This window comes from Bos taurus, chromosome 20 (assembly GCF_002263795.3).
Source record: "Bos taurus isolate L1 Dominette 01449 registration number 42190680 breed Hereford chromosome 20, ARS-UCD2.0, whole genome shotgun sequence".
Taxonomy (NCBI): Eukaryota; Metazoa; Chordata; class Mammalia; order Artiodactyla; family Bovidae; genus Bos; species Bos taurus.
The window spans coordinates 51,191,283-51,218,614 of record NC_037347.1 but is presented as its reverse complement, the minus strand read 5'-3'; the positions used below and the strand labels follow the sequence as shown (position 1 = coordinate 51,218,614).

The 27,332-nt window shown below is 36.8% G+C and overlaps 1 protein-coding gene across 1 annotated transcript in view; it reads right to left on the bottom strand.

Annotated features, from left to right (window-relative positions):
- Positions 1-26,488, bottom strand: part of CDH12 (cadherin 12) — a 375,294-nt gene extending 348,806 nt beyond the window's left edge. The window contains exon 1 of the mRNA NM_001206958.1: positions 26,258-26,488. Coding sequence (NP_001193887.1) covers positions 26,258-26,488 — 231 coding nt within the window. The remainder of the gene's footprint in view (positions 1-26,257) is intronic.
- Between the last annotated feature and the right edge of the window lie 844 nt (positions 26,489-27,332).

Genomic DNA, 27,332 nt, shown 5'->3' with positions numbered 1-27,332 from the left:
ATACTTGTGGAATCATCATTCTTAAACAGAGATTAAGTCCTGAACCTTTGGAGTGGGAGCACTGACCCAAGATCCTAGACTACCAGAGAGCTAACCCTGCTGCTGCTGCTGCTGCTAAGTCGCTTCAGTCGTGGTCTGACTCTGTGCAACCCCATAGACGGCAGCCCACTAGGCTCCGCTCCTGGGGATTCTCCAGGCAAGAACACTGGAGTGGGTTGCCATTTCCTTCTCCAATGCAGGAAGTGAAAAGTGAAAGTGAATCACTCAGTCGTGTCTGACTCTTAGTGACCCATGGACTGCAGCCTACCAGGCTCCCCTCAGGGATTTTCCAGGCAAGAGTACTGGAGTGAGGTGCCATTGCCTTCTCCGAGAACTAACCCTAGGGAGTATGAAATAGTGAGAACTCCACAAAGGAAACATTTGAATAAAGACCCAGCATCACCCAACCACCAATAGTACCCTGTGCAGGACACCTCATCTAAACAACAAACAAAACAAAAATAAACACAATCATCAAGCAGACAGGATTAATACCTCATTCAAGCCTTGCCCATCAGAAGGAAAAGCAAATAAACAAACAAAAACTCAACATAAATCTCACCCATATAAGCTTACACAAACACTGGACAACCGTAGGAGGCAGAACCAAAAAGAAGAAATAATTCAACCTTTAAGCTTGGAAAAGGAGACCTCAACACAATAAGGTTATGTGTGTATGTATAATATATATATATATATATATATGAAAAGGCAGAGAAATACTACCACATATGAAGGAACACACTAGAACAAACAGAATCCAAATAAATGAAGGAGGAAATAGGCCAATTACCTGAAAAAGAATTCAGAATAATGATAGTAAAGATGGTCAAAAACCTTTAAAACAAAATGGAGGAAATGCAAGAATCAATTAACAAAGACCTTGAAGAATTAAAGAATGTACATACAGAGACAAACAACATAATTACTGAAATTAAAAATACTCTATAGGGAATCAATAGCAGAATATCTGAAGCAGAAGAAAGAGTCAGTGTGCTGGAAGATTAAATGTTGGAAATAACTTCTGAAGACCAGAATAAAATAAAAAGAATGAAAAGAACTAAGGGCAATCTCAGAGACCTCTGGGACAATATCAAATGCACCAAAATTCGAATTATAGTGGTCCCAGAAGAAGAAGAGGAAAAGAAAGGGTATGAGAAAATTTATGAAGAGATTATAGTTGAAAATTTCCCCAACATCAAAAAGGAAATAGTCAAGTCCAAGAGGTGCAAAGAGTCCCATACTGAATAAACCCAAGGAGAAACATGCCAAGGCATGTACTAATCAAACTCAAAGACTAAACACAAAGAAAGAATATTAAAAACAGCTAGGGAGAAGCAACAAGCAAAATACAAGGGAACCCTATATGCTTAACAGCTAATCTTTCAGCAGAAACTCTGCAGGCCAGAAGGGAATGGTAGATATATTTAAGTAAGGAAAGGAAAAATCACAACCAAGATACTGGTAGGATCTCATTTATGGAGAAATAAAAAGCTTTCAGACAAGCAAAAATAAGAGAATTCCAGTACCACCAAACCAGTTACAACAAATGTTAAAGAGACTACATAGTCAAGAATACAAGAGAAGGAAAAAATCTACAAAATCAACCTAAACAATTAGAAAATAACAAAAGGAACATATATATCAATAATTACTTTAAATGTAAACGATTAAATGCTTCAACCAAAAGACACAGACTGGCTGAATGGATACAAAAACAAGACCCCATATATATCCATGGTCTACAAGAAACCCACTTCAGACCCAAGACACATATAGACTGAAAGCATGAGGATGGAAAAAATACATTCTATGCAAATGGGAAGCAAAAGAAAGTTGGAGTAGCAATCCTCATATCAGACAAAATAGATCTTAAAATAAAAAATATTACAAGAGACAAGGAAGGACACTATATAATGATCAAGGGATCAGTCCAAGAGATGACATAACAATTGTGAATATGCACCCAACATAGGAGCACCTCAATACATAAGACAAACACTAACAGCATAAAAATGAAATCAAGAGTAACACAATAATAGCAGGAGACTAACACATCACACACACCAGTGGACAGATCATCAAAACAGAACATTAATAAGGAATACAAGTCTTAAATGATACATTAGATGAGATTGATCTAATTGATATCTTCAGGGCATTCCATCCAAATGCAGAAAAATACACATTCTTCTCAAGTGCACATGGAACATTCTTTGTGATAGACCACATCTTGGGTCACAAATTCTCCAAGCCAGGCTTCAGCAATATGTGAACCATGAACTTCCTGATGTTCAAGCTGGTTTAGAAAAGGCAGAGGAACCAGAGATCAAATTGCCAACATCTGCTGGATCATGGAAAAAAGCAAGAGAGTTCCAGAAAAACATCTATTTCTGCTTTATTGACTATGCCAAAGCCTTTGACTATGTGGATTACAATAAACTGTGGAAAATCTGAAAGATATGGGAATATCAGACCACCTGATCTGCCTCTTGAGAAATGTGTATGCAGGTCAGGAAGCAACAGTTAGAACTGGACATGGAACACCAGACTGGTTCCAAATAGGAAAAGTTCGTCAAGGCTGTATATTGTCACCCTGTTTATTTAACTTATATGCCAGAGTACATCATGAGAAATGCTGCACTGGAAGAACAACAAGCTGGAATCAAGATATTGCCGGGAGAAATATCAATAACCTCAGCTATGCAGATGACACCACCCTTATGGCAGAAAGTGAAGAGGAACTAAAAAGCCTCTTGATGAAAGTGAAAGTGGAGAGTGAAAAAGTTGGCTTAAAGCTCAACATTCAGAAAACAAAGATCATGGCATCTGGTCCCATCACTTCATGGGAAATAGATGGGCAAACAGTGAAACAGTGGCAGACTTTATTTTTCTGGGCTCCAAAATCACTACAGATGGTGACTGCAGCTATGAAATTAAAAGACGCTACTCCTTGGAAGGAAAGTTATGACCAACCTAGATAGCTTATTCAAAAGCAACAAAGTTGCCAACAAAGTTCGTCTAGTGAAGCTATGGTTTTTCCTGTGGTCATGTATGGATGTGAGAGTTGGACTTAAAGAAGCTGAGCACCAAAGAATTGACGCTTTTGAACTGTGGTGTGGAGAAGACTCTTGAGAGTCCCTTGAACTGCAAGGAATCCCACCAGTCCACTCTGAAGGAGACCAGCCCTGGGATTTCTTTGGAAGGAATGATGCTAAACTGAAACTCCAGTACTTTGGCCACCTCATGCGAAGAGTTGACTCATTGAAAAGACTCTGATGCTGGGAGGGATTGAGGGCAGGAGGAGAAGGGGACGACAGAGGATGAGACGGCTGGATGGCATCACTGACTCGATGGACGTTCATCTGAGTCAGCTCCAGGATTGGTGATGGACAGGAAGGCCTGGCGTGCTGCATTCATGGGCTTGTAAAGAGTCGACACGACTAGTGACTGATCTGATCTAATCTGATTGGGTCACAAATCAAACCTTATAAATTTAAGAAAATTAAATCATATCAAGCATCTTCTCTGAATACAATGTATGAGACTATATATCAGTTATAGAAAAAAAAAACTAAGAAAAACAAACACATGAATTAACATGATTCTAAATAACCAACAGGTTACTGAAAAAATCAAAAAAGAAATAAAAAAATTCTAAACTAATATAGTGAAAACATGTCAACTCAAAACCTATGAGATGCAGCAAAAGTAGTGTTAAGAGGAATTTATAGCAATGCAATCCTACCTCAAAGAAACAAGAAAAACATCAAATAGACAACTAACTTACACCTAAAACAACTGAAAAATAAGAAACAACCCCCCCTCCCCAATTAGTAGAAGAAAAGAAATCATAATGATCTGAGCAGAAATAAATGAAAAATAAATGAAAGAAACACTAGTAAAGATTAATACAACTAAAAAGCTGTTCTTGAGAAGATAAACAAATTGACAAATCTTTAGCCAGACTCATCAAGAGAAAATAGAAAAGAATCAAACCAACAAAATTAGAAATGAAAAAGGAAGGTTACAACAGACAATGCAGAAACACAAAGGTTATAATAGGTTCATAATAGGTTTATAACAACTATATGGCAATAAAATGTATAAACCTGGAAGAAATGGACAGATTTTTAGAAAAGTTCAACCTTCCAAAACAGAGCCAGGAAAAATAGAAATTATGAACAACCCAATTGCCCGCACTGAAATTGAACTGTGATCAACAGTATCCCAAAAAACAAAAGCCCAGGACCAGATAGCTTCACAGCAGAATTCTATCAAACATTAGAGAAGAGCTAATGCCTATCTTAAAACTCTTTCAAAAAATTGCACAGGAAGGAACATTCCTAAATTCAGTCTACAAGGCCACCATCACCCTGAAACCAAAACCAAAGACAATACAAGAAAAGAAAAACTACAGGCCAATATCACTGTAATGAACATATGTGCAAAAATCCTCCACAAAATTTTAGCAAACAGAATTCAGCAACACATTAAAAATCTCATACACCACAATCAAGCTGGGTTTATTTCAGGGATGCAAGTTTTCTTCAATATACACAAATCAATGTGATTATACATATTAACTAATCGAAAGATAAAAACCAATATGATAATCTCAATAGATGCAGAAAAAGCCTTTGAAAAAATTCACCCATTTATGATTAGAACTCTTCAACAAATGGAAATAGAAGGAACCTACCTCAACATAGTAAAGGCCATATATGATAAGCCTACAACATACATTATTCTCAATGGTGAAAAACTGAAAGCATTACCCCTAAGATCAGGAACAAGACAAAGGTGTCTACTTTCACCACAATTATTCAACATAGTTCTGGAAGTATTAGCTACAGCAAGAGAATAAAAAGAAATAAAAGGAATCTAGATCAGAAAAGAAGAAGTAAAGCTCTCACTGTTTGCAGATAACATTGATACTGTACACAGAAACCCTAAAGATACTATTAGAAAATTATTAGAGCTAATCAGTGATTATAGTAAAGTTTCAGGATACAAAATCAGTACACAGAAATCACTTGCATTTTATACACTAGCAATGAAAAATCAGAAAGAGGAATTAAGGAATCAATCCCATTCACCATTGCAACAAAAAGAATTAAATATCTAGGAATAAACTTACCTAAGGAGACAAAAGAACCGTACACAGAAAATTATAAGACACTAATGAAATAAATCAAAGACAACATAAACAGATAGAAAGATAGTCCATGTTCCTGGGTAGGAAGAATCAATATTGTGAAAATGACTACACTACCAAATGAAATCTACAGATTCAATGTCAGTTCAGTTCAGTTCAGTAACTCAATCATGTCTGACTCTTTGTGATCCCATAAATTGCAGCACGCCAGGCCTCTCTGTCCATCACCAACTCCCAGAGTTCGCTCAAACTCATGTCCATTGAGTCGGTGATGCCATCCAGCCATCTCATCCTCTGTCGTCCCCTTCTCCTCCTGCCCCCAATCCCTCCCAGCATCAGGGTCTTTTCCAATGAGTCAACTCTTCGCATGAGTTGGCCAAAGTACCAGAGTTTCAGCTTTAGCATCATTCCTTCTAAAGAACACCCAGGACTGATCTCCTTAGTTGTGCCTATGAAATTATCAATGGCATTTTTCACAGAACTACAACAAAAAATTTCACAACTGATATGGAAACACAAAAGACCCAGAATAGCCAAAGCAGTCTTGAAAAAGAAGAATGGAGCTGGAGGATTCAAGCTTCCTGATTCCAGATTATACTACAAAGCTACAGTCATCAAGATAGTATGGTACTGGCACAGAAGGAGATATATAGACCAATGGAACCACATAGAAAGCCCAGAAATAAACCCATACACCTATGGGTATCTTGTTTTTGACAAAGCAGGCAATAGTATACAATGGGGCAAAGACAGCCTCTTCAATAAATGGTGCTGGGAAAACTGGACAGCTACATATAAAAGAATGAAATTAGAACACTTCCTAACAGTAAATACACAAAGATAAACTTGAATGAATTAAAGACCTAAATGTAAGACCAGAAACTATAAAACTCAGAAGAAAACATAGGCAGAACACTCAGTGACATAAATCAAAGCAAAATCCTCCATGACCCACCTCCTAGAGTAATGGAGATAAAAACAAAAATAAACGAGTGGGACCTGATTAAACTTAAAAACTTTTGCACAGCAAAGAAACTATAAGCAAGGTGAAAAGACAACCCTTAGAATGGAAGAAAATAATAGCAAATGAAACAACTGACAAGGGATTGATGTCCAAATATAGAAGCAGCTTATACAACTCAATACCAGAAAAACATACAATCCAATCAAAAAGTGGGAAAAAGACCTAAACAGACATTTCTCCAAAGATGACATACAGATGGCTAACAAATACATGGAAAGATGCTCAACATCGCTCATTATTAGAGAAATGCAAATCAAAACTACAATGAGATATCACCTCACACCAGTCAGAATGGCCACCATTAAAAAGTTTATAAACAATAAATGCTGGAGAGGGTGTGGAAAAAGGAATGCTCTTGCACTGTTGGAGGGAATGTAAATTGGTACAGCCACTATGGAAGACAGTATGGAGACTCCTTAAAAAACTAGGAATAATACCATCATATAACCCAGCAATCCCACTCCTAGGCATATACCCTAAGGAAACAAAAATTGAAAAAGACACATGTGTCCCATTGTTTATTGCAGCACTATTTACAATAGCTAGAACATGGAAGCAACCTAGATGTCCATCAACAGATGAATGGATAAAGAAGCACTGGTACATATACACAATGGAATATTACTCAGCCATAAAAAGAGTGGCTTTGAGTCCGTTCTGATGAGGTGGAAGAACCTAGAACCTATTATACGGAGTGAAGTAAGTCAGAAAGATAAAGATAAATATATTCTAACACACATATAGGAAATCTAGAAAAATGATACTGAAGAATTTATTTACAGGGCAGTAATGGAAACAGACATAGAGAATAGGCTTGTGGACATGGGGAGAGGGGAGGAGAGGGTGGGATGTATGGAAAGAGTAACTTGGAAACTTACATTGCCATATGTAAAATATATAACCAACAGGAATTTGCGGTATGGCTAAAGAAATTCAAATAGGGACTCTGTATCAACCTAGAAGGGTGGGATTGGGAGGGAGGTTCAAAACAGAGATGATATATGTATAGCTATGGCTGATTCATGTTGAAGTTTGAGAGAAAACAACAAAATTCTGTAAAGCAATTATCCTTCAATAAAAAAAATTAATTAATTAAAAAATTTTATTTTGACATCAGGCATCTAACCCTATCCCTAACTGGATTATGGCTGAAAGGAAGATATCTATTCCTTTGTTTCACAAAAAACAGCCCTAGTCCTTAAAGGTAAACAGAGAGGGACTTCTCTGGTGGTCTAATGGTTAAGAATCTGTCTTGCAAAGCAGGAGACTGGGGTTCGATCCCTGATCCGGGAACTAAGATTCCACATGTCAAGGGGTAAGTAAGCTTGTGTGCCACAACTGCTGACACCCTGTGCTGCAACTACTGAAGTCCATGGGCTCTTGAGACCATTTTCTGCAACCAAGAAAAGCCACGACAATGAGATCCTGTGCACTGCAACAAACTCATCACAGCAAAAAGAAAAAATTAGCAAGTTCTTCACTTCAAGCTGGGACAGACATCAGTGCAGTTTGCTCCTCACTCCCTGCAGAAGCAGTTGCAAAGTCAGCTTCTTCATGACAGGTGCAAGGGACTAGACTTCCTGCTCAATTGGTACTTGGGTCTTGTTTTCTTAACATTTCAGAATAGCAAGGATGACCTGATTGTGTAGACCCATATTGTTGAAGCCCATAACATAAGGGGAGCATATCAAAACCTGTATTTTCACTTCGGATATTTCCTCTTCCCTTCTATCCATGTTCACATTTTACTCATCTTAAAATTCTCACAGTCCTTACACACACTTAGACATTTATATCTCACTTAATGTTTTGAACTCTCACCCAGGAAGCTTAGCATATTGAGAATATAATTATTTTTCTGGAAGTAATTATTCTACTTAATTGAACTGGAATATTCTTCTCCTTAGTCACTTTTTAACTTAATAGCTGCCCTTGATCATTGTTTGACACAAAAAGTTTCACTCAGTAATATGTATACCTAGCCATTAATAACAGAGAAGGCAATGGCACCCCACTCCAGTACTCTTGCCTGGAAAATCCCATGGATGGAGGAGCCTGGTAGGCTGCAATCCATGGGCTCGCTAAGAGTCAGACACGACTGAGCGACTTCACTTTTACTTTTCACTTTCCTGCATTGGAGAAGGAAATGGCAACCCACTCCAGTGTTCTTGCCTGGAGAATCCCAGGGACGGCGGAGCCTGGTGGGCTGCCCTCTATGGGGTCACACAGAGTTGGACACGACTGAAGTGACTTAGCAGCAGCAGTAGCGGCGGTGGCGGCGGCGGCCATTAATAAAAAGGCATCACTTGAAATATATGGGCTTTCTGGTAAAGAATCTGCTTGCAGTGCAGGAGACCTGGATTTTATCCCTGCGTTGGGAAGATCCCCTGAAGGGAAAGGCTACCCACTTGAGTATTCTGGCCTGGATAATTCCTACAGTTGATGGGGTTGCAAAGAGTCGGACAGGACTGAGAGATTTTCATTTTCACTTTTCACTTTGAAATATAAATATGACTATACTTCATGGCAACCCACTCCAGTGTGATTGCCTTGAGAATCCCAGGGAAGGGGGAGCCTAGAGGGCTGCCGTCTATGGGGTCGCACAGAGTCGGACACGACTGAAGCGACTTAGCAGCAGCAGCAGCAGCAGCATACTTCAAACACTGCCACCTAGTGTCACCAGCAGGGCGGCCCAGCCCACAGCTTCCCTTTTCTTCCCCTCTTGACTACTTCCCTTGTGGCTCAAGAATCTGCCTGCAATGCAGGAGACACAGCTTCAATCCTTGGGTGGAGAAGATCCCTTGGAGGAAATGGCAATCCACTCCAGTATTCTTGCCTGGAGAATTCCATGGACAGAGGAGCCTGGCCGGCTCCAGTCCAAAGGGTCGCAAAGAGTCAGACATGACTGAGCGACTAACACCTGTTCACTACCTATACTTCAAAATCGATTGGCTGATAGAAATAAAATAATCATTTTGTAGCTGATAAAAATAAACTAACCATTTCTAAAGTATTCAATGTCCCATATAAAAACTAAAGTTTGATATTTAATGAAAGACTGTATGTCTTATCAGTGGAGGCAAAGACTACAAATATGCTAGGCAAATTAACAACGAGAGCTTGTTTGCAAATATTAATAAAAATATGTCATAACTAACACTTCTAAATGCTGAATTAAACATTGGCATTCTATACTATGAAAACTAGATTTCTTCCATATACTGAAAATTTTTTAATTTGCATAGAATTGAGAAGATTATTGCAATTGTTGATTGTAAAGAGTATAAAGGAGCCAGATGTTACACATAACAAATAAGTGTTGAAACCAACCAAAGAAATGAAAACAGAGTCTGTTAAATAGTGTTTAATGGATTTTGTTCACTATGCATATTAATATTGATTTAATCTAGCATGTTACAAGTCTCTGTGTCTTGACTTTGTTCACTTGTTCCCATGAATATATTTGGTTTTTAACATGAATTTCTTCATATATTGTTAACTTTGAATAAGCTCATTTCAAAGTTTTTGCTTTATGATAGGAATCATTGTACTCCTGACAATATGAACTTAAGGAATTCTAGTGATAATTTTCCCACTTACTAAGACTATATGGCCAAGATTATTTCATGCTGCAGGGCTAGCCATTTGAATACCCTTAAATAAAAGAACAAGAGCTTGGATCATGGGCCTGCTTGTGATGCTGGGAGATTCTCGGGATACTAGGGAGTCACAGTGGCAATGGGAATCTATGTCTTTTTCTACAGAATATGACAAATCCTTCCTCTCTGGTTCTCTTGTTTCAAGGAGTGAAAAGTACATTCTGATCATCTAGACACTTTTGTGTGAAACCCAAATTTCCCCATTCCATCCAGAAACATTACAGTCTACACCAGGTAAAAATTCATTGGGGGGGTAGCACAGTAACATTAATGACACTTGGCTGAGGATGTTCTCACATTGTCCCATATGTGGATTAAGTTGTCCACACAACTTCCATCTTATTTCTTTCTACATCATCCCTACTCAAAAGATGAGGATACTGAGGTAGGAAGTTTACTAAAAGCCACAAAAGAGGGCAAGATTCTTTCACTGCACCCTGCCTTTTCTCTCCCATGAGACTCATTTCTGAGAATGAGCATCCTGAATCTTCAAGACAGAGACAGGACTGAGCAGGCAGTTCTGAGCATCTACACGTACAAGGTCAAAAGTCCATACAGAGATTTTGTTGTATCAAGGATAATTATCTAAGGAATTTTTATAAAGAACCAGGCAGTTGTTTTCTAAGTTTTGTGATATAATAGGTTTCTGTCCTAAATATGCAACCTTGTTATCATGTGTGGAGGCAGCTATAGACAGTATGTAGACAATCATGACTGTGTTCCTGTAAAGCTTTATTTTCAAAAATAGATAGCAGGCTGGATTTGGTCTGTAAGCCAGACTTTGCCAATTTCTGATTGAAACTCATATTTGAAAGATTTTTTGTTAATATTTATGTTTATCTTTGTTGAACTAAATATTTCTCAAGAACACCTTGATTTTGAAATGAAGGAAAACAAGAGCAGAGGCAGTCATTAAACAGAGAAACACTTTAAAAGATGCTAGATACTTATTACTATTAGGGGGTAAAAATGTGTAATTAAGATTTTTCAACACAATTTAGTATCAGAACCACTCTTTCTTTCCAGGAAAAGTAAAGCAGTGGGATCACAGAAAGGGGTGCATTCCAAGGAGTTTGTCAGTACAGACACTGGGAAACTGGGGACAAGGATTTCTTCAGAAATAACCAGTTGCTGAAATAACTCTCCTCCATCCTCTCCTCATTTATGCTATTTCTGACCCCAAACCATAAGGGTGGAGACTTGCTCTTTCATGATTCACAAGAGCCATATATTTATAAACATTCACTTAGTTGGAAACACATAGTATTTGCAAGAAGCTTTCATGAGGTGATGATGAAGGTCCAGTCATTAAGGGCAGAGAGGTGGTCAAATATGTCACTCAGTGCTCTGGGTCCTCTAGGGAATCAGAGATATGCAAACATCTACAAACTCTGTACCTTGAAGTTATTCCTTGATATTAGAAAATATATGTATGGATTTGGGGAAGTCTTCAATGATACTATCTGAAAAGAAGTCTAGTGTATCTTTGTACATATATTTAATGTTTTTATTTGTTAGATTAGCTTCTAGTTTTTCCTTAAATTTCCCCTTTTTTCCTCTTAAGATCTTTGCTAAGGAAGGAAGGAAGGAAAGGAAGCAGTGGGAAAAAAGAAAGAGAAGAAAGAAAGGGTTATATTTATGTTATTTTTGGTTTCACTTTTATTTTCAGGGTAATTTTAAAGCTAGGCTTTAAATGGATTGAGAAGCTCTGAGTGTTTAATTAAACATATTTTCTTCAATCATTTGTTAGAAATTAAGCTTTTGCTAGTTCCTATGTATTTCTTTGGCACATATGAATGCAGTTATAGACTTGAGAAAACATTCAGTGTTCTAATTTGTATATAGCTATCAAGCAAAAGAAAAATTTTAAAGAATTTCTTGATCACAATAATTTAATGCATAATAAACATAATTTAAATATTTTCCTATTTGATGCTCAAAATGTTTTAACTGAAGTGAAAAATTACTGATGGGTTATGTTTTCAACCATTTCTTGTTGCCTGGCTTTATTTTCAAAGTGCAGTTTTCCTTGTGTTTTCTTTAAAGCTACAACACTGTTTAAAATGGCCTCAAAAGTTACTATTTGAAATGTATTTGCAATAGTAGTTGACGTGGCCAGCGTAACTATGACTCCCTCTTGTCAAAGCTCAAAATTTATTGTTTAGCTTATAAGTCTACTCAACAGAGAATTGTCTTTAGAACCTTTTATATTATGAGAAAATATCATTGCCCTATTCTAATGCCTATCACTTTGAAAACATTTTGATTTACAATCTTGTATCCTTTAAAATAGCTGGCTGAAAGTATCATAAAATCCCATAAATAATCTCAAACTATCACAGGTTATTTAAAAATTAAATATCACTGAATACTTTGTAAAATCAAGAGAAATGTAATTCTATATGAGCCGTTCATTTCTTATTATAATAAGTCACCATTTATGACAGAAAAGTAACTTTAATCAAGGAGTGAGACTATTTATATAATTATGAGGAAGCTTTATTTTAAAAAATTATTCATACCCAGTGGCTGAAAGAGAAGAGCGCTGAAGAATTGATGCTTTTGAACCGTGGTGTTGGAGAAGACTCTTGAGAGTCCCTTGGACTGCAAGGAGATCCAAGCAGTCCATTCTGAAGGAGATCAGCCCTGGGTGCTCACTGGAAGGACTGATGCTAAAGCTGAAACTCCAGTACTTTGGCCACCTCATGCGAAGAGTTGACTCATTGGAAAAGACCCTGATGCTGGGAGGGACTGGGGGCAGGAGGAGAAGGGGACAACAGAGGATGAGATGGTTGGATGGCATCACCGACTCGATGGACGCGAGTTTGGGTAAATTCTGGGAGTTGGTGATGGACAGGGAGGCCTGGCCTGCTGCAATTCATGGGGTCGCAAAGAGTCAGACACAACTGAGTGACTGAACTGAACTGAACTGAGCTGAAGATAAAAAATAAATATGTATATAGAAAAGGTTATACTTATTGAGAAGATAGTTGTGGAGACCAACATCACCAAGAGTCAGAAGCAGACTTGGGACATTTCTTCTTACATTCAGTTCCACTCCTGCTTTATGTTTTGAATTCTAAGTCAAAATTTCAAAATGGAAGAGATACGATTTATTTTTACGTTGCATAAAAAGAAAGAGAATGAAAGAGAGAGAGAGAGAAAGAGAGCTATCATTTGACCACTGAGAAAACAATTCAGTTAGCTGGCAAAAGAAAGTATTTAAACTCTTTGTAACTTTACTGAAAGTCACTGCATTACTTGTTAGCGCAATGGTAAAGAATCTACCTGCCAACGCAGGAGGTTCAAGCAACATGGGTTTGACCCCTGTGTTTGGAAGATGCCCTCTAGGAGGAAATGACAACCCACTCCAGCATTCTTGTCTGGACTATCCCATGGACAGAGAAGCCTGGCGGGCTACACAGTCAGTGGAGTCTCAAAGAGTGGACGACAACTGTGACTGAGCATACATGCACTTTACATGTTATTGCTTTAGTGAATCAACATACTATATCACATTGAAAGGTAATTCTCCATTCTCTTTTGTTCCTGCAAGTCTTATGCAGAAAGCATTTCCTCAAGACTGTATTTTCAAGAATTTTATATAGCTGCAGCTTTGAAAAGTTGAGACATACTGTCTTCTTCTGAAGCAAAGTGCACATAATGCTTGCAATGCAATAAAATAACTATAATATCTCCTTCCCAAAAAAGGGCAGGAATTATCAGGGTTCCTCTTGTGATGCAACCCACTGCATGTGCTGGCACCCACCTGACCTATCCATTTTGCCCAATGCTACCTGAGGCCACGGGAATGGACTCAAAGATGCTAATACTCCAGTTGTCTCCTGTGCTATGAGTGAAAATGCCCTTTTCTCTGATCCAAACATCTCGTGTTTGCTTCCAGCATTCATGAAACTGTGGAAGATGAGCCACTCCCAATAGGTGACAGAAAACAAGGACAACATCAACAGCACAGCAGCATTCTTTAATATAGAGAATGAGTAAACATTAAAAGTCTGTAGTGGTTACACTGCTACACGATATATAGGAAATCTCATGTATGCAACCTTTATGAGAAAGTCCAGGAGCAGAAAACATATGCTTTCACAAAAGTAATTTTATATATTAGTTGCATTGATTAAATGTCAGCAGCAATAGATGGTGCTGCTCCTTACGAACAACGAACATATATAGATAGTACCTCCTATGACAGTGCTTTCAATTTTTTTCAGAGCTGAGAAAGAAGACTTTTTCTCACATTTCTGCTATGTTTAAAATATACAAAAGAACCCCTCTATATTACAAGTTTAGTTAGAGTGGCATAAATTTATAAACGCAGTGTTGTTAGAAGATGAGAACATTATATTTGAAGTCTTTATTATTCAGGTCATTCCGTACTTGCTTTTTCTGTTATCTTTTCATTCAGTTGCTCTTTTTCAGAGCACTTCTCTAATCATTCCACTGGGTCTCATATCTTAACATCTGCTATAACATGTGAGTGGTGGTTTGTTATTTCCCTGTTGGTTCAGTAAAGAATAAGCCTGCAATGCAGAAGACCCAAGTTTGATCCCTGGATAAGGAAGATCCCCTGGTGAAGGAAATGGCAACCCACTCAAGTATTCTTGCTTGGGAAATCCCAGGGACAGAGGAACCTGGCCGGCTACAGTCCATGAGGTCTCAAAAGTTGGACACAAAGACTAAAACACCACCATCACAATGGTTCATCAATGTTTAGCCCACAGAGAGGACTGTTTTCCAAAGAATCCAACTAATGGTTGTTTTGTTTTCAATTAAATGATTTACTAAAAATATTTGGAAACACACACACACAGAAAACACACACACACATAAACAAATACACACAACGGATTGTACTGTAAAGTTTGTGACAAATGCATCTGGGCTATTTCTGGTGAAAATATAATCTGGGTATATGATATTCTGCTGTGCTCTTAGTCATGTGGATTGACGTGTGTACTTAAGCACTTTCATATGGATAATTATTATAAGACCTAAAAATTAGAATCAAAGCTAACTCTTTATCTTAGTTTTTAAGTAACCCATCAGGCAAATCCCTAAATAATGCAGAGAAATGGTTAAAAGGAAAGGAAGGACTGAAAGATAATTAGGGGTATGGTGGAAAAACAGTAGGAGGAGGAGAGGAAAAGAAAGCAGGAGAAAAAAAAACAAACAGAGTGTTAATGTCACCCAAGTTATTTTTGAAATGTTTTTTTGTTAATGATTCATATATTGATTTAAAGATAGTTGACTTTCTTTCAAGGTCCTGCCAATTCAATTAAAATAAACCCATTAAACCTTTACGGCACAGCTATTATGAAACAACTAGCATGCTAGAAACATGAAATAAATTGTAAAGGGGAGAGAAGAACTCGCATACAATGACCACTGACAGTTTGTTCAACCTCTATTTTAGCAGCAATTGTCCTTTAGATGTATTGCTATCTAATCATACCCCAAAATGACTATTTCAATGCCAATCTCATGTATTGAGAGAGAATATAAAACTCAGGGATATATTTAAGAATCACGATGTGTAATAAAACATCAGACTTACCTAACGGTTTCCTCTGATGTTTTGCTACAGAAAGAGCAGGTAGCTAAAGATGCTTTGATTAGCAGCAAAGTCAATCCATTTGACAGTAGAATGGATTAGAAACAAGACTTTAATTTAGGACACTTGAATATACTGCAAAAATCTCTCAAATATGTGAGTCAGGAGTCAAGAGGATGAGTACATTTTTAAATCTTGTGTGAAGATTGAGCTAGTGTAAGGAATCTTGAATTTCAAATGAACAGAAATGACTCTGATTTTGAAAGCTCACACTTTAGGAATAAATTGAACCATGAAAACTACATCACAGGCTTCTCCAAAACTACAATTCATCCAAAATTCTCCAAATTATCCAATTCTCCAAAGCTACAATTAACCCAAAATTATATTTCAGATGACCATTATATCTACTCCTGTGGGCAAGAATCCCTTAGAAGAAATGGAGTAACCCTCATAGTCAACAAAAAGTCTGAAACGCTCAGTCGTGTCTGACTCTTTGCAACCCCATGAATCGCAGCATGCCAGGCCTTGGGTGCAATCTCAAAAATGACAGAATGATCTTTGTTCATTTCCAAGGCAAAGCATCCAATATCATGGTAATCCAAGTCTGTGTCCCAACCAGTAGTGCTGAAGAAGCGGTATGGACCTAACAGAAGCAGAAGATATTAAGAAGAGGTGGCAAGAATACACAGAAAATCTATACAGAAAAGATCTTCTTGACCCAGATAACTACAATGGTGTGATCACTCACCTAGAGCCAGACATCCTGGAATGTGAAGTCAAGTGGGCCTTAGGAAGCATCACTATGAACAAAGCTAGTGGAGGTGATGGAATACCAGTTGAGCTTCTTCAAATCCTAAAAGATGACGCTTTTAAATTGCTGCACTGAATATGTCAGCAACTTTGGAAAACTCATCAGTGTCCACAGAACTGGAAAAGGTCAGTTTTCATTCCAAACCCAAAGAAAGGCAGTGTCAAATAGTGTTTAGACTATCGCACAACTGCATTCATCTCACACATTAGCAAAGTAATGCTCAAAATTCTCCAAACCAGACTTCAACAATATGTGAACCAAGAACTTCCAAATGTTCAAGCTGGATTTAAAAAAGGCAGAGGAACCAGAAGTCAAATTGCCAATATCCGATGGATCATCGAAAAAGCAAGAGAGTTCCAGAGAAATATCTATTTCTGGTTTATTGACTATGCCAAAACCTTTCACAGTGTGGATCACAACAAACTGTGGAAAATTCTTCTAGAGGTGGGAATATCAGATCACCTTACCTGCTTCCTTAGACATCTGCATGCAGGTCAAGAAGTAACAGTTAGAACTGGACATGGGACAATGGACTGGTTCCAAATTGGGAAAGGAGTACATCAAGGCTGGATATTGTCACCTGGCTTATTTAACTTATATGCAGAGTACATCATGCAAAATGCCGGGCTGGATGAAGCACAGGCTGGAATCAAGACTGCCAGGAGAAATATAAATAACCTCAGATATGCAGATGACACCACCCTTATGGCAGAAATTGAAGAAGAACTAAAGAGCCTCTTGATGAAAGTGAAAGAGGAGAGTGAAAAATTTGGCTTAAAACTCAACATTCAGAAAACTAAGATCATGGCATCCAGTCCCAGAACTTCATGGAAAATAGATGAGGAAACAATGGAAACAGTGAGAGACTTTATTTCTGAAGCTCCAAAATCACTGCAGATGGTAACTTCAGCCATGAAATTAAAAGACGCTTGATCCTTGCAAGAAAAGCTATGACCAACCTAGAGAGCATACTAAGAAGGAGTGACATTACTTTGCCAACAAAGGTCCATCTAGTCAAAGCTATGGTTTTTCCAGTAGTCATGTATGGTTGTTCGATTTGGGCTACAAAGAAAGCTGAGCACTGAAGAATTGATGCTTTGAACTGTGCTGTTGGAGAAGACTCTTGAGTCCCTTGGACAGCAAGGAGTTTAAGTCAGTCAATCCTGAAGGAAATCAGTCCTGAATATTCATTGGAAGGACTGATGCTGAAGTTGAAACTCTAATATTTTGGCCACCTGATGCGAAAAACTTATTGGAAAAGATCTTGATGCTGGAACAGATGAAGGCACGTGGAGAAGGGAATGACAGAGGATGAAATGGTTGGATTACATAATCAACTTGATGGACATGAGTTTGCGTAAGCTCCTGAATTGATGATGGATAGTGAAGCCTGGCGTGCTGCAGTCCATGGGGTCTCAAAAAGTCGGACATGACTGAGTGACTGAACTGAACTGAAAGCTACATGACTCACAAATGAGGAATAAACAAAGAAAGGAACAGAGATAGGAAACAAATAGAGGAAGAGAGGGAAGAAGGGAGGAAGAAAAGAAAGAAGGAAAGAGAGGGAAAAATAAGAGAGAAAGAGGAAAGATACATGGATGGTGAGCCATAAATACAACTTTTAAATGTCTTAGTATAACTTTGTGATATAACTTCCATTATTATTGGATACAAAGGGATATATACATGAGTTAAAGTAGCATCTTTATACTGTGTTAGTTTGGAAGACTTTCAAGACAGACATTATTTTTTCAATGCAATTATAACTATTTTAATATACTATTAATACTATTTCTATTTTTTCTTTATCTTTTTTTTTTACTAATTCAAGACCAAATTCTACTTGTACTTATTTAAAAAAATAAAATTCTATTCGCACAGCCTTGACTTTTTGTGCATGTGTATTTATACACATACACATATATACATATGAACACACACAGCATATGTTGTTGTATTGCATTTCACATTATTACACTTCTCAGATAGTAGTACACTTTGTTCAAACTGAAGGTTTATGCATCTCTGCTCCAGCAAGTCTATCAGTGCCATTTTTCCAACATATTTGCCCATTTCCTGCCACTGGGTTACATTTTGGTAATTCTCCCAATTTAGTAACTGTTTTGTTATTATATTTTTATGGTGATCTATGATAAGTGATTTTCATTGTACTACTATGACTTGCTAAAGGCTGAGATAATGGTCAGTTGGCATCTTTAACAATAAAGTATTTTTTAATTAAAGTATGCACATTGTTATTTTAAATATAATTCTACTGTACGTGATAGATTAATGCATAGTGCAAACTAACATTGTGTGCTTTGGGAAACCAAAAAAGATGTGTGTGGCTCACTTGATTGCAGTGTCTGCTTTATTGCTGTGATCTAGAACTGTACCCACAATATCTCCAAGGTATTTATGTATATTGCAAAGCATATATTTTTATAGGTACATCTCTTTGGAACTTTAGTGTTTGTAGATTCATCCTGGTTTCTCTTAGTTGTTTTTTCAGTATTCTTCTATTTCATCACAATGATCCCCTCAAAAAAAAAAAAAAAAAACCTGCAATAATGAATTGGTACAGTCACCTACTCTTTTTTTCTCCTCTTTAACAGTTTCTTGCTGATGAAGAGAATTGCACACTGCTGGTTAGTTTTACCACTTAAAAGTTGTTTCCCTTAAATCATATATATACATCTTGTTGGTTTTATTTCTCTGGAAAACACTAATAGAATCTCTATCAGATCAAACCAGCACAGAAGAATTTTTTTCACCTATACTTTTGAAATGGCATCTACAGGCTGGACTCATTCTTTTCTCATTTCTTCAAACTCTGGAGAAAATGATGAAAATCATTTTACTACATTTACTTCTGATTCACTATCTGACAAAATCAGTAAAAGTGTTCCAGTCATTGTTTCGTCTGATCTGTAGAATTTGGCATTGTCACGTGTTATTCTTAAAACTTTTTGAGAATGGCATTGAAACATGTATAATATCATATATGAAACAAGTCGCCAGTCCAGGTTCAATGCACGATACTGGATGCTTGGGGCTGGTGCACTGGGACGACCCAGAGGGATGGTATGGGGAGGGAGGAGGGAGGAGGGTTCAGGATGGGGAACACGTGTATACCTGTGGCAGATTCATTTTGATATATGGCAAAACCAATACAATATTGTAAAATTAAAAAATTAAAAAAAAAAAAAACATTTTTAGCTATATTTCCCGTAACTCTCTTTGTATTTTACTTCTTATTCATTAAATTGATCTATTCTTCATCTGCTTTGCAGTTAAAAATCAGGGTTCTCATATTTTCTCTGTAACTTTTCCTAGCTCATTACCACTTTATGTGATTACCACTTATGTGATTTTGACCACCATCTGTATACCAATCTCCTGATCCTGTATCTCTACCATAGGCCTCTCTCGTGAACTCTACGTTCATGTATCTAAACAACCGTGAGATACTTCACCTGGGTACTTCTAAGCAACTCTGGATATATAAGAGTGATCCTTTTATTTCTCACTCTAGAACCAAATCTATACAGGATACTAGCAAACATAAGGCAGAAATCTGCATCATTTTGTTTTCCTTTTCCCTCTCATTCTTTACATGTGATTGTCCACTAATTTTTTTTTGTCTCATCCTCCATATTCTCTTGAACAATGGATCTTGAAATTTTATTATCTATCTGCCTTTCAAATGATCAAATTTAATATTCCTTTTCCTTTATTACTCCCTAGGCAATTCTCCTGTAACCTTCTCCTACATATGTTTCCTATCTCCATGTCTGTTTTGGGGTCTCCAATGTGTCCTTTAAATGGATCACTGAGTGATCATTCTAGAACTGCAGTTTCTTCCATATGAATCTTCAACCAAGACACTTTGTGGATACTGACACCTTTAAGAACAAGTAGTACTGCCATGTTCAGCATAGTGATTGCAGTTCATAGTACTGTATTGCATATTTGAAGGTTGCTAGGGGAGTAAATCTTAAAAGTTCTCATCACAAGAAAAAAATATAACTATGCCCAATGATAGATGTTAACTAGACTTATTTGGGAGATCATTTCAGAATGTATACAATAGCAAAACACTATCTTGTACAGTGGGAACTGCTATTTGTCAATTATATCTCAAATTTTAAAAAAATTAAATAAAAGAATAAGTATTATTAATCTTGACATCAGACTTGAGCCTCTGTACTTTCTCTATTTAACCTACTCTGAAACTTTCTATAACCTACTCTGAAACGTTGATTTCACACTCTCTGATTATTTTGAAATATAGTTATTGAGGCTCACCTTGCACTTGCAAGCCTGAGTGCTTATAAAAACGTTTCTTCAGACTATCTCTTCCTAAAAACAAAGACATCTTTCAAGATTCATCTCAGGTACTTCATCAACTGTGAACCTTTTCTTGAATTTTTCTTTTAGGCATAGTCATAGACCTTCTTTTGTCTCCACAACTCTTAATAGGATCTTTGTCATAGTACTTTTGACAGAGTATTAAAATTGTTTTTAGCTCCTAAGATGCTTGTATGATAATAAAATGTGATATTTTCTGGTGCCATGGACCTAAACTACCTGCTCTACCCAACTTAAAATCCAAGTTTCAGTATTTATTGGGTGTTGGGCCATGGGGAATTATTTAATTTTCCTGTGCCTCAGTTTTCTGATAAGCAGAATGGGGCTACCAATAATTGTCCTGATAGTGCTGTTGTGAAGATTACATGAATTTATGTAAGTAAAGAAATTAAAATAGTGCCCTAAGACACTCATTAAAACTTATCTGTTATAACTGAAATCTAAAGACATTGATACTTTACTCCCACAAGGCTTAACACTTTCTGAAATGATAATGCATTCTCAATTAGAAATATGTTGAATAAATGCCTCTCAAATTAGGGATTAGATATACTGCAATATTGAATCTTTATGCCATATGCCATATTAAATACTTTCATTTTAAGAATTTCTGCTAACAAGTTCTTCTGAATTGAGACAGAGGCACCCAATTATATTTGATGGTATAAGCAATTTACTCGTGTGTGTGTGTGTGTGTGTGTGTGTGTGTATGGGCAGGCACATCTATGTGTTCCTTTAATGATACTTTTTTGAGGTGACTTTGAGCAATAAGCAATACATGCATTAAACATGTTTGCTTATCAAATTAGTTTCTGTGTTGCTCTGCAATATGGTATTTTATACATATCCAGGTGTTGTAGCAAATTCAATATGTCTATTTGTAAAAAGCATTGGTTTTACCTCTGGACAACCTTGGGATTTATTTGTGTATTAAGTCATAGTCATTATAAGCAATGCCACAGTTTGGTCTTGAAACGATGTCAACAGTAACATCTGATCCTTTTAAATATTAAATATAACAGTTGTTGAGGCTAATATCCATTAAACCACTCACTCCCTCCTCATTAATTTCTACAGTAAGAAAATCTTTTAATCTTGAAGGTAGGGAAACTTTTTTTTTTCCTCTCAGTAAGTGGAATTTCCTTGTTCTGGGGCTTCCCTGGTGGCTCAGTGGTAAAGAATCCATCTCTCAATGCAGGAGGCACAGGTTTGACCCCTGGTCCAGGAAGACCCCATGGAGAAGGAAATGGCAACCCACTTCAGTATTCTTCCCTGGAAATCCCCATGGACAGAGGAGCCTGGAGTGCTATAGTCCATGTGGGCTTAAAGAGTCAGATATGACTTAGCAACTGAACAATACAATATGTATGTTCTTGCTGCAAAGAAATATACATTAAATCTGAATCTCAATTATAATGTTTCAGTTGACTATTGTGCTTGGCACTTGTGCATTTTCCTTTTCCTATAACACAGAATTCTATATTATTTATAGTACTGTGTTTTACTGTGAACTGTCTCAAAGCCTTCTAGGAAGAGCAGGAGCACAAATATATTTATATATGTTTACACACTTACATATTATGGCTTGAACTGGCCCCAGTGTTATCATATTACTATTCCCATATCTAGAATCATCAAGACAGAGTTAATTAAACTTTAATTAGTTTCCATGTGGAAAGGAAATCTTGGAAACTGCTTTTTCATTTACATTAGAAACATACATTGCCTGAAAACCATAAGTTTTCATTATATTTTACAAATGGGGAGCCATGCATCTATGAAAATAATGTTTTAATTTCATAATGGATTAGATCTTAGACCTATTCCTTGCTAATCTATAAATACTGATTCATCTCTTAAATGATTTTGATGAATTCCATACTTTAATATCAATTATAAAAATAGAATTCAAGAGTATCAAACAAAACTTCTATAAGTAGTTCCTAGATCTTTTTAATCATGTCCACTGGGAGGTGAAATTCTACTCTAGCTAGGATAGATTAAAAGTCAATTTCATTAAATTTTCAACAAAATGTCAACTTTCTCACCTCAAATTCTGGCAAGTAAAGGCTAAGGATCTGCTCTAATTAAAGTCAGAATGGCTGCTCAGCAGACATTTGCCAGGAACCTCAATGTGATGTCCAGCTTCCATCACAAGCAGAGTTGACATAACTGACACCCAAGAGACAAAAGTTCTAGAGGTATGCTTCCTCTCCAGTTGTCTTGGATTTCAAAACCCAATCCTTATACTGAATTAATTCACAAGAAATTAGTGTACTATGACATAAAATTATCTTATCACAAAAACGTTACTGATTTTTATACTCTTTGACGTATCAAAGAATATTATAAGCAGAAACAATGTACAGTAACATCCAGGGGACATTCATGCTTTGGGGTGCTTCCCTTAAAAGTTTTGAAGGCCTTTCTTGTGCTCAGGGCTATTTGTGGAGCAATGCCATCTGAGTGGGTTACCCTGGACTCAGTTGAAATTGGTTGGGCTCCAACAGACGGTTCTCCCCTTTATGGTTCTCCCTGACTTTCCATTCAATTTTAGGGTTCACCAGGTACAATATGGACCTCAGAACTAGGATCTGTGGAGTTGTCCTGGGGCAACAAGACTAGATCCTGATTCCTAGTAGCCAGCCTGACAAAGAGATTGCTCCTGCTAAATGGTAATGTATGTTTTTTGCAAGATCACTAAAATTTGGACTGTGAGAATGGTACTCAAAGATTGATTTGATGTGAATCATATTTTATACATAGATAGGTACCCCACAGAAAATATTTGCTCAGGGCCCCATATCAGTTCAGTTCAGTTGCTCAGTCGTGTCCAACTCTTTGCAACCCCATGAACTGCAGCACGCTAGGCCTCCCTGTCCATCACCAGCTCCCAGAGTTTACCCAAACTCATGTCCATTGAGTCAGTGATGCCATCCAACCATCTCATCCTCTGTCGTCCCCTTCTCCCACCTTCAATCTTTCCCAGCATCAGGGTCTTTTCAAATGAGTCATCTCTTTGCATCAGGTGGCCAAAGTATTGGAGTTTCAGCTTCAACATTAGTCCTTCCAATGAACACTCAGCACTGACCTCCTTTAGGATGGACTGGTTGAACCTCCTTGCAGTTCAAGGGACTCTCAAAAGTCTTCTCCAACATCACAGTTCAAAAGCATCATAGGGCCCTATATAGCCTAGTGCATTTGGGAAGAACAAATCTGACTCCATATTAGATCTATTTTTTTTTTTTATCTTTGTGCTTTGTTGCTTATACTTAGTAATACTGGCCCTGCACCATTTGCAAAAGAGTGCTGCCTATATCCTGAAATATGCACCATAGCCCATTTTCAAGACCTTGGCCTTTAAGAGTCCTTTCATATAGAGATAAAAACTTGCAGAATAGAGAATAACATTTGTCTTGGAGGTTTGCAGGAACCTCTTGACCTTAGCTATGTGGACACCTGCAAGGACAAAGGATTCCTACACCAAGAAGTTTACAACCAAACACACCCTCCCTTCCCTCACCTTGCCTTTAAAAGTGCTTTGCTGAAACTTTCAGGAGTTCAAGTTTCTTTGGGAAACCACCTGTTTCCTTGCATAGCCCTGCAATAAAACTTTCTCTGCTCCAAATGTTAACATTTTAGTTTGTTCAGCCTCACTGTGCATCAATCACAGTGTTTGGTAACATGAGGGCAACCTGACTATGTGTTCATTTTCAATAAACGTTCTAGTTGAAGACCTTCCTCACTATATTATTCAATATTTTTAAAATACATTTCTAAGAGGTAAGTCTTAAAATCATAGGGCAAAGAATTTAGCTCTTAAATAAATTTGTTTCATTTAAGCCAGCATTAGAATCATAAGACTCATCATGTTTCTCATTAGTTTAGATTTTCACAAATCTCTAGGGGCTTTAATATTCCAGAGACATAATCTATTATATCAGTTTCCTAATACTATTTTGACTATGGTTTTCTATTTCTGCTTTAGATTTATTTTAAACTCTCTTCAAACATAAACATTATTTTGTTAAAACCATAGCAAAATCTTTTAGAAAGTTTAAAAAAAAAACCCTGGAATTAGCAACATGAAACTAAATAAAATATGCATTTTCCTGAAAAAGATTTTGGTGTCATTGATAAGCTCTATGATAGATATGGCTCCAAAGTTGATGTAAGAATAATAGCAGTAAAGCATAAATCTGTTGAAACACGTAGTTGCTATTTTGAGAAAAAAAAACAACTTTTTTTCTTTAACTAAGAGATTAAAATTTGCATATTGTGTTGAGATTGATGTGCATATATTTGGGTTCCAACATTTATTACTTTGGCCATAAACACCTTTATAAATACCTTACAAAACCAATATTAAAAGGGTCTCCCGGTGGTCCAGTGATTGATAATCTACTAGACAATACAGGGAACTCTGGTTTGATCCCTGGTCCAGAAAGATCCCACATGCCACAAAGCAACAAAGCCCATGTGCCTGCAGTTACTGAGCCCATGTGCCCTAGAACCCATGCTCCACAGCAAGAGAAGCCGCAACAATTAGAAGTCAGCGAACCATGACTATAGACTAGTCCCAGTTGCCGCAACCAAAGTCTGCATGCAGCAGTGAAGCCCCAGCACAAAAAATGTTACACGTAAATCATCCAGGACTAGAATATAAAAATGTAAAACTTTCAATAAATGTATCATTATCATAATAAAATAAAATAAAAAGAAAAAAAAAGAGAGGAAAAAATTAATAAATAAATAACCTATAATAAAAGAATTACTTTAAAGAATAAGCATCCAAATTAAATACAGATCTTCAACTTAGACCAGAGCTACATCCCAATAAAACCACTGTCAATTGAAAACATTTTTAAGTCGAAATGCATTTAATACACTTATCCTACTGAATATCATTACTTAGTCTGACAGACTTAAACATTCTCAAAACACACTAACCAACAGTCAGGAAATCATCTAGCACAAAGCCTACTTTATAATAAGGTGCTGACTATCTCGTGTAGTTTATTAAATACTGTAGTAAAAGTGAAAAACAGATTGGCTGTGTAAGTATGGAATGCATATTGCTTTTGCAACATTGTAAAGTTTAAAAAAATCTTAAGTCAAACCACTGGAAATCTGGGACCATCTGTACCCCAGAACCACAATCTAAATGGTATAACCTATTTTTTAAGGGGAGGGAAAGGTAGATATTCTGGTCATTCAAAGACATGAACAATTTAGAATACTTATACCTCCTGATTTTTTCCTGTGTTTCTTGCTGGTAAACAATTCCAGAATGGATATGGCCAGTAATGTGCTATAGTAACACTTTTAGTTACATTTACACATGTTAACTTCATGACCTTGGTGAATAATGTCAAAAATAGAAATATAATATATACTAACTTCATTAAAATAACCAAGGAGAATTGAAGCAAAGAGGGATGAAATGATATTCCAAAGCTTACCCGGGTCATTGAGTCAGGAAGAGAAACCAGGTCTCTTGATCTCAATTCCAGTGTTCTACTCACTGGTTTGTTCAACTCCTGTGCAAAACATCCATACACAATACACAATGCATAAGCCCCCTCGCTATCAAGTTGTTGTCAAAAGAAACACTCATTACCTTTCCCACATACTGAGGCTCGGAGCCCATGTATTCCTCCAGCACAAAAAATTGATTCCATACCCAGCCACGTTTAACTCGGTGGAAATGTGATCGTTGTCCTGGTAGGTGGATAACATTCTCTCTTAGTTCTGTGGCTAAAGTCTGTTGTGGCTGAGGTTGAAGTGGTGTTAGGAGACCTCCATCAAACAGGACCCAGAGCAGCAGGGATAAACAGTTCCTTGTAAGCATTGGCAAAAGCTTTCCTACAGCAGAGTAATAAAAACTCCAGCACTTAATGTAGAATTGTGGAATCCAGGTTTGAGGTGTCTGTGGCCTCCACCACTTAGCTTTCTGTTTTATTGCAGAAATGATAATGCAGGCATTAATCCTTTTGATGAAAATGCTTCTGCTATATTATATTCCATCTAAAGGGACCTATAAAACAGATTAACAAAGATACATTAAATTGATAGAATTACACGATGATAGTCATCAAAACTCTCATTATATCTGCCAACATTGAAGGAAACAGAGAGAAAAGTCTTTAAAAGAATTATATTAGTAAATGATCACTGCTATTTAACCTGTTAACTTAGATAAAATGTCTAATCATTTTTTACTGACTTGAAAAAGTATGAGTCACAATAAAGCAAGTTTATCATAAATAGGAGCAATCATTTTTTAAATTTAATAACCATTTAAGAGTAAAACAGAGATCACTATTTTTTTTTTACTGAAGTATAGTTAATTTGCAATGTTTCAGGTGTACAACAAAGTAATTAAGTTAGACATATATATATATATATTCTTTTATATATTTTTCTATTATAGGTTATTATAAGAAATTGAATATAGTTCCCTGTGTTATATAGTAGGTCCTTATTATATGTTTATTTTATATACAGTATATTTTATCCTTTAAATTTAATCTCAAATTGCCAATTCATCTCCCTCCCTTTCCCCTCTGGTAACCATGTTTGTTTTCTAGAAAACAAAGTCCATGAGTCTATTTCTGTTTTGTAAATAAGTTCATTTGTATCACTTTTTTTAGATTCTACATATAAGGGATATTATATGATATTTGTCTTTCTCT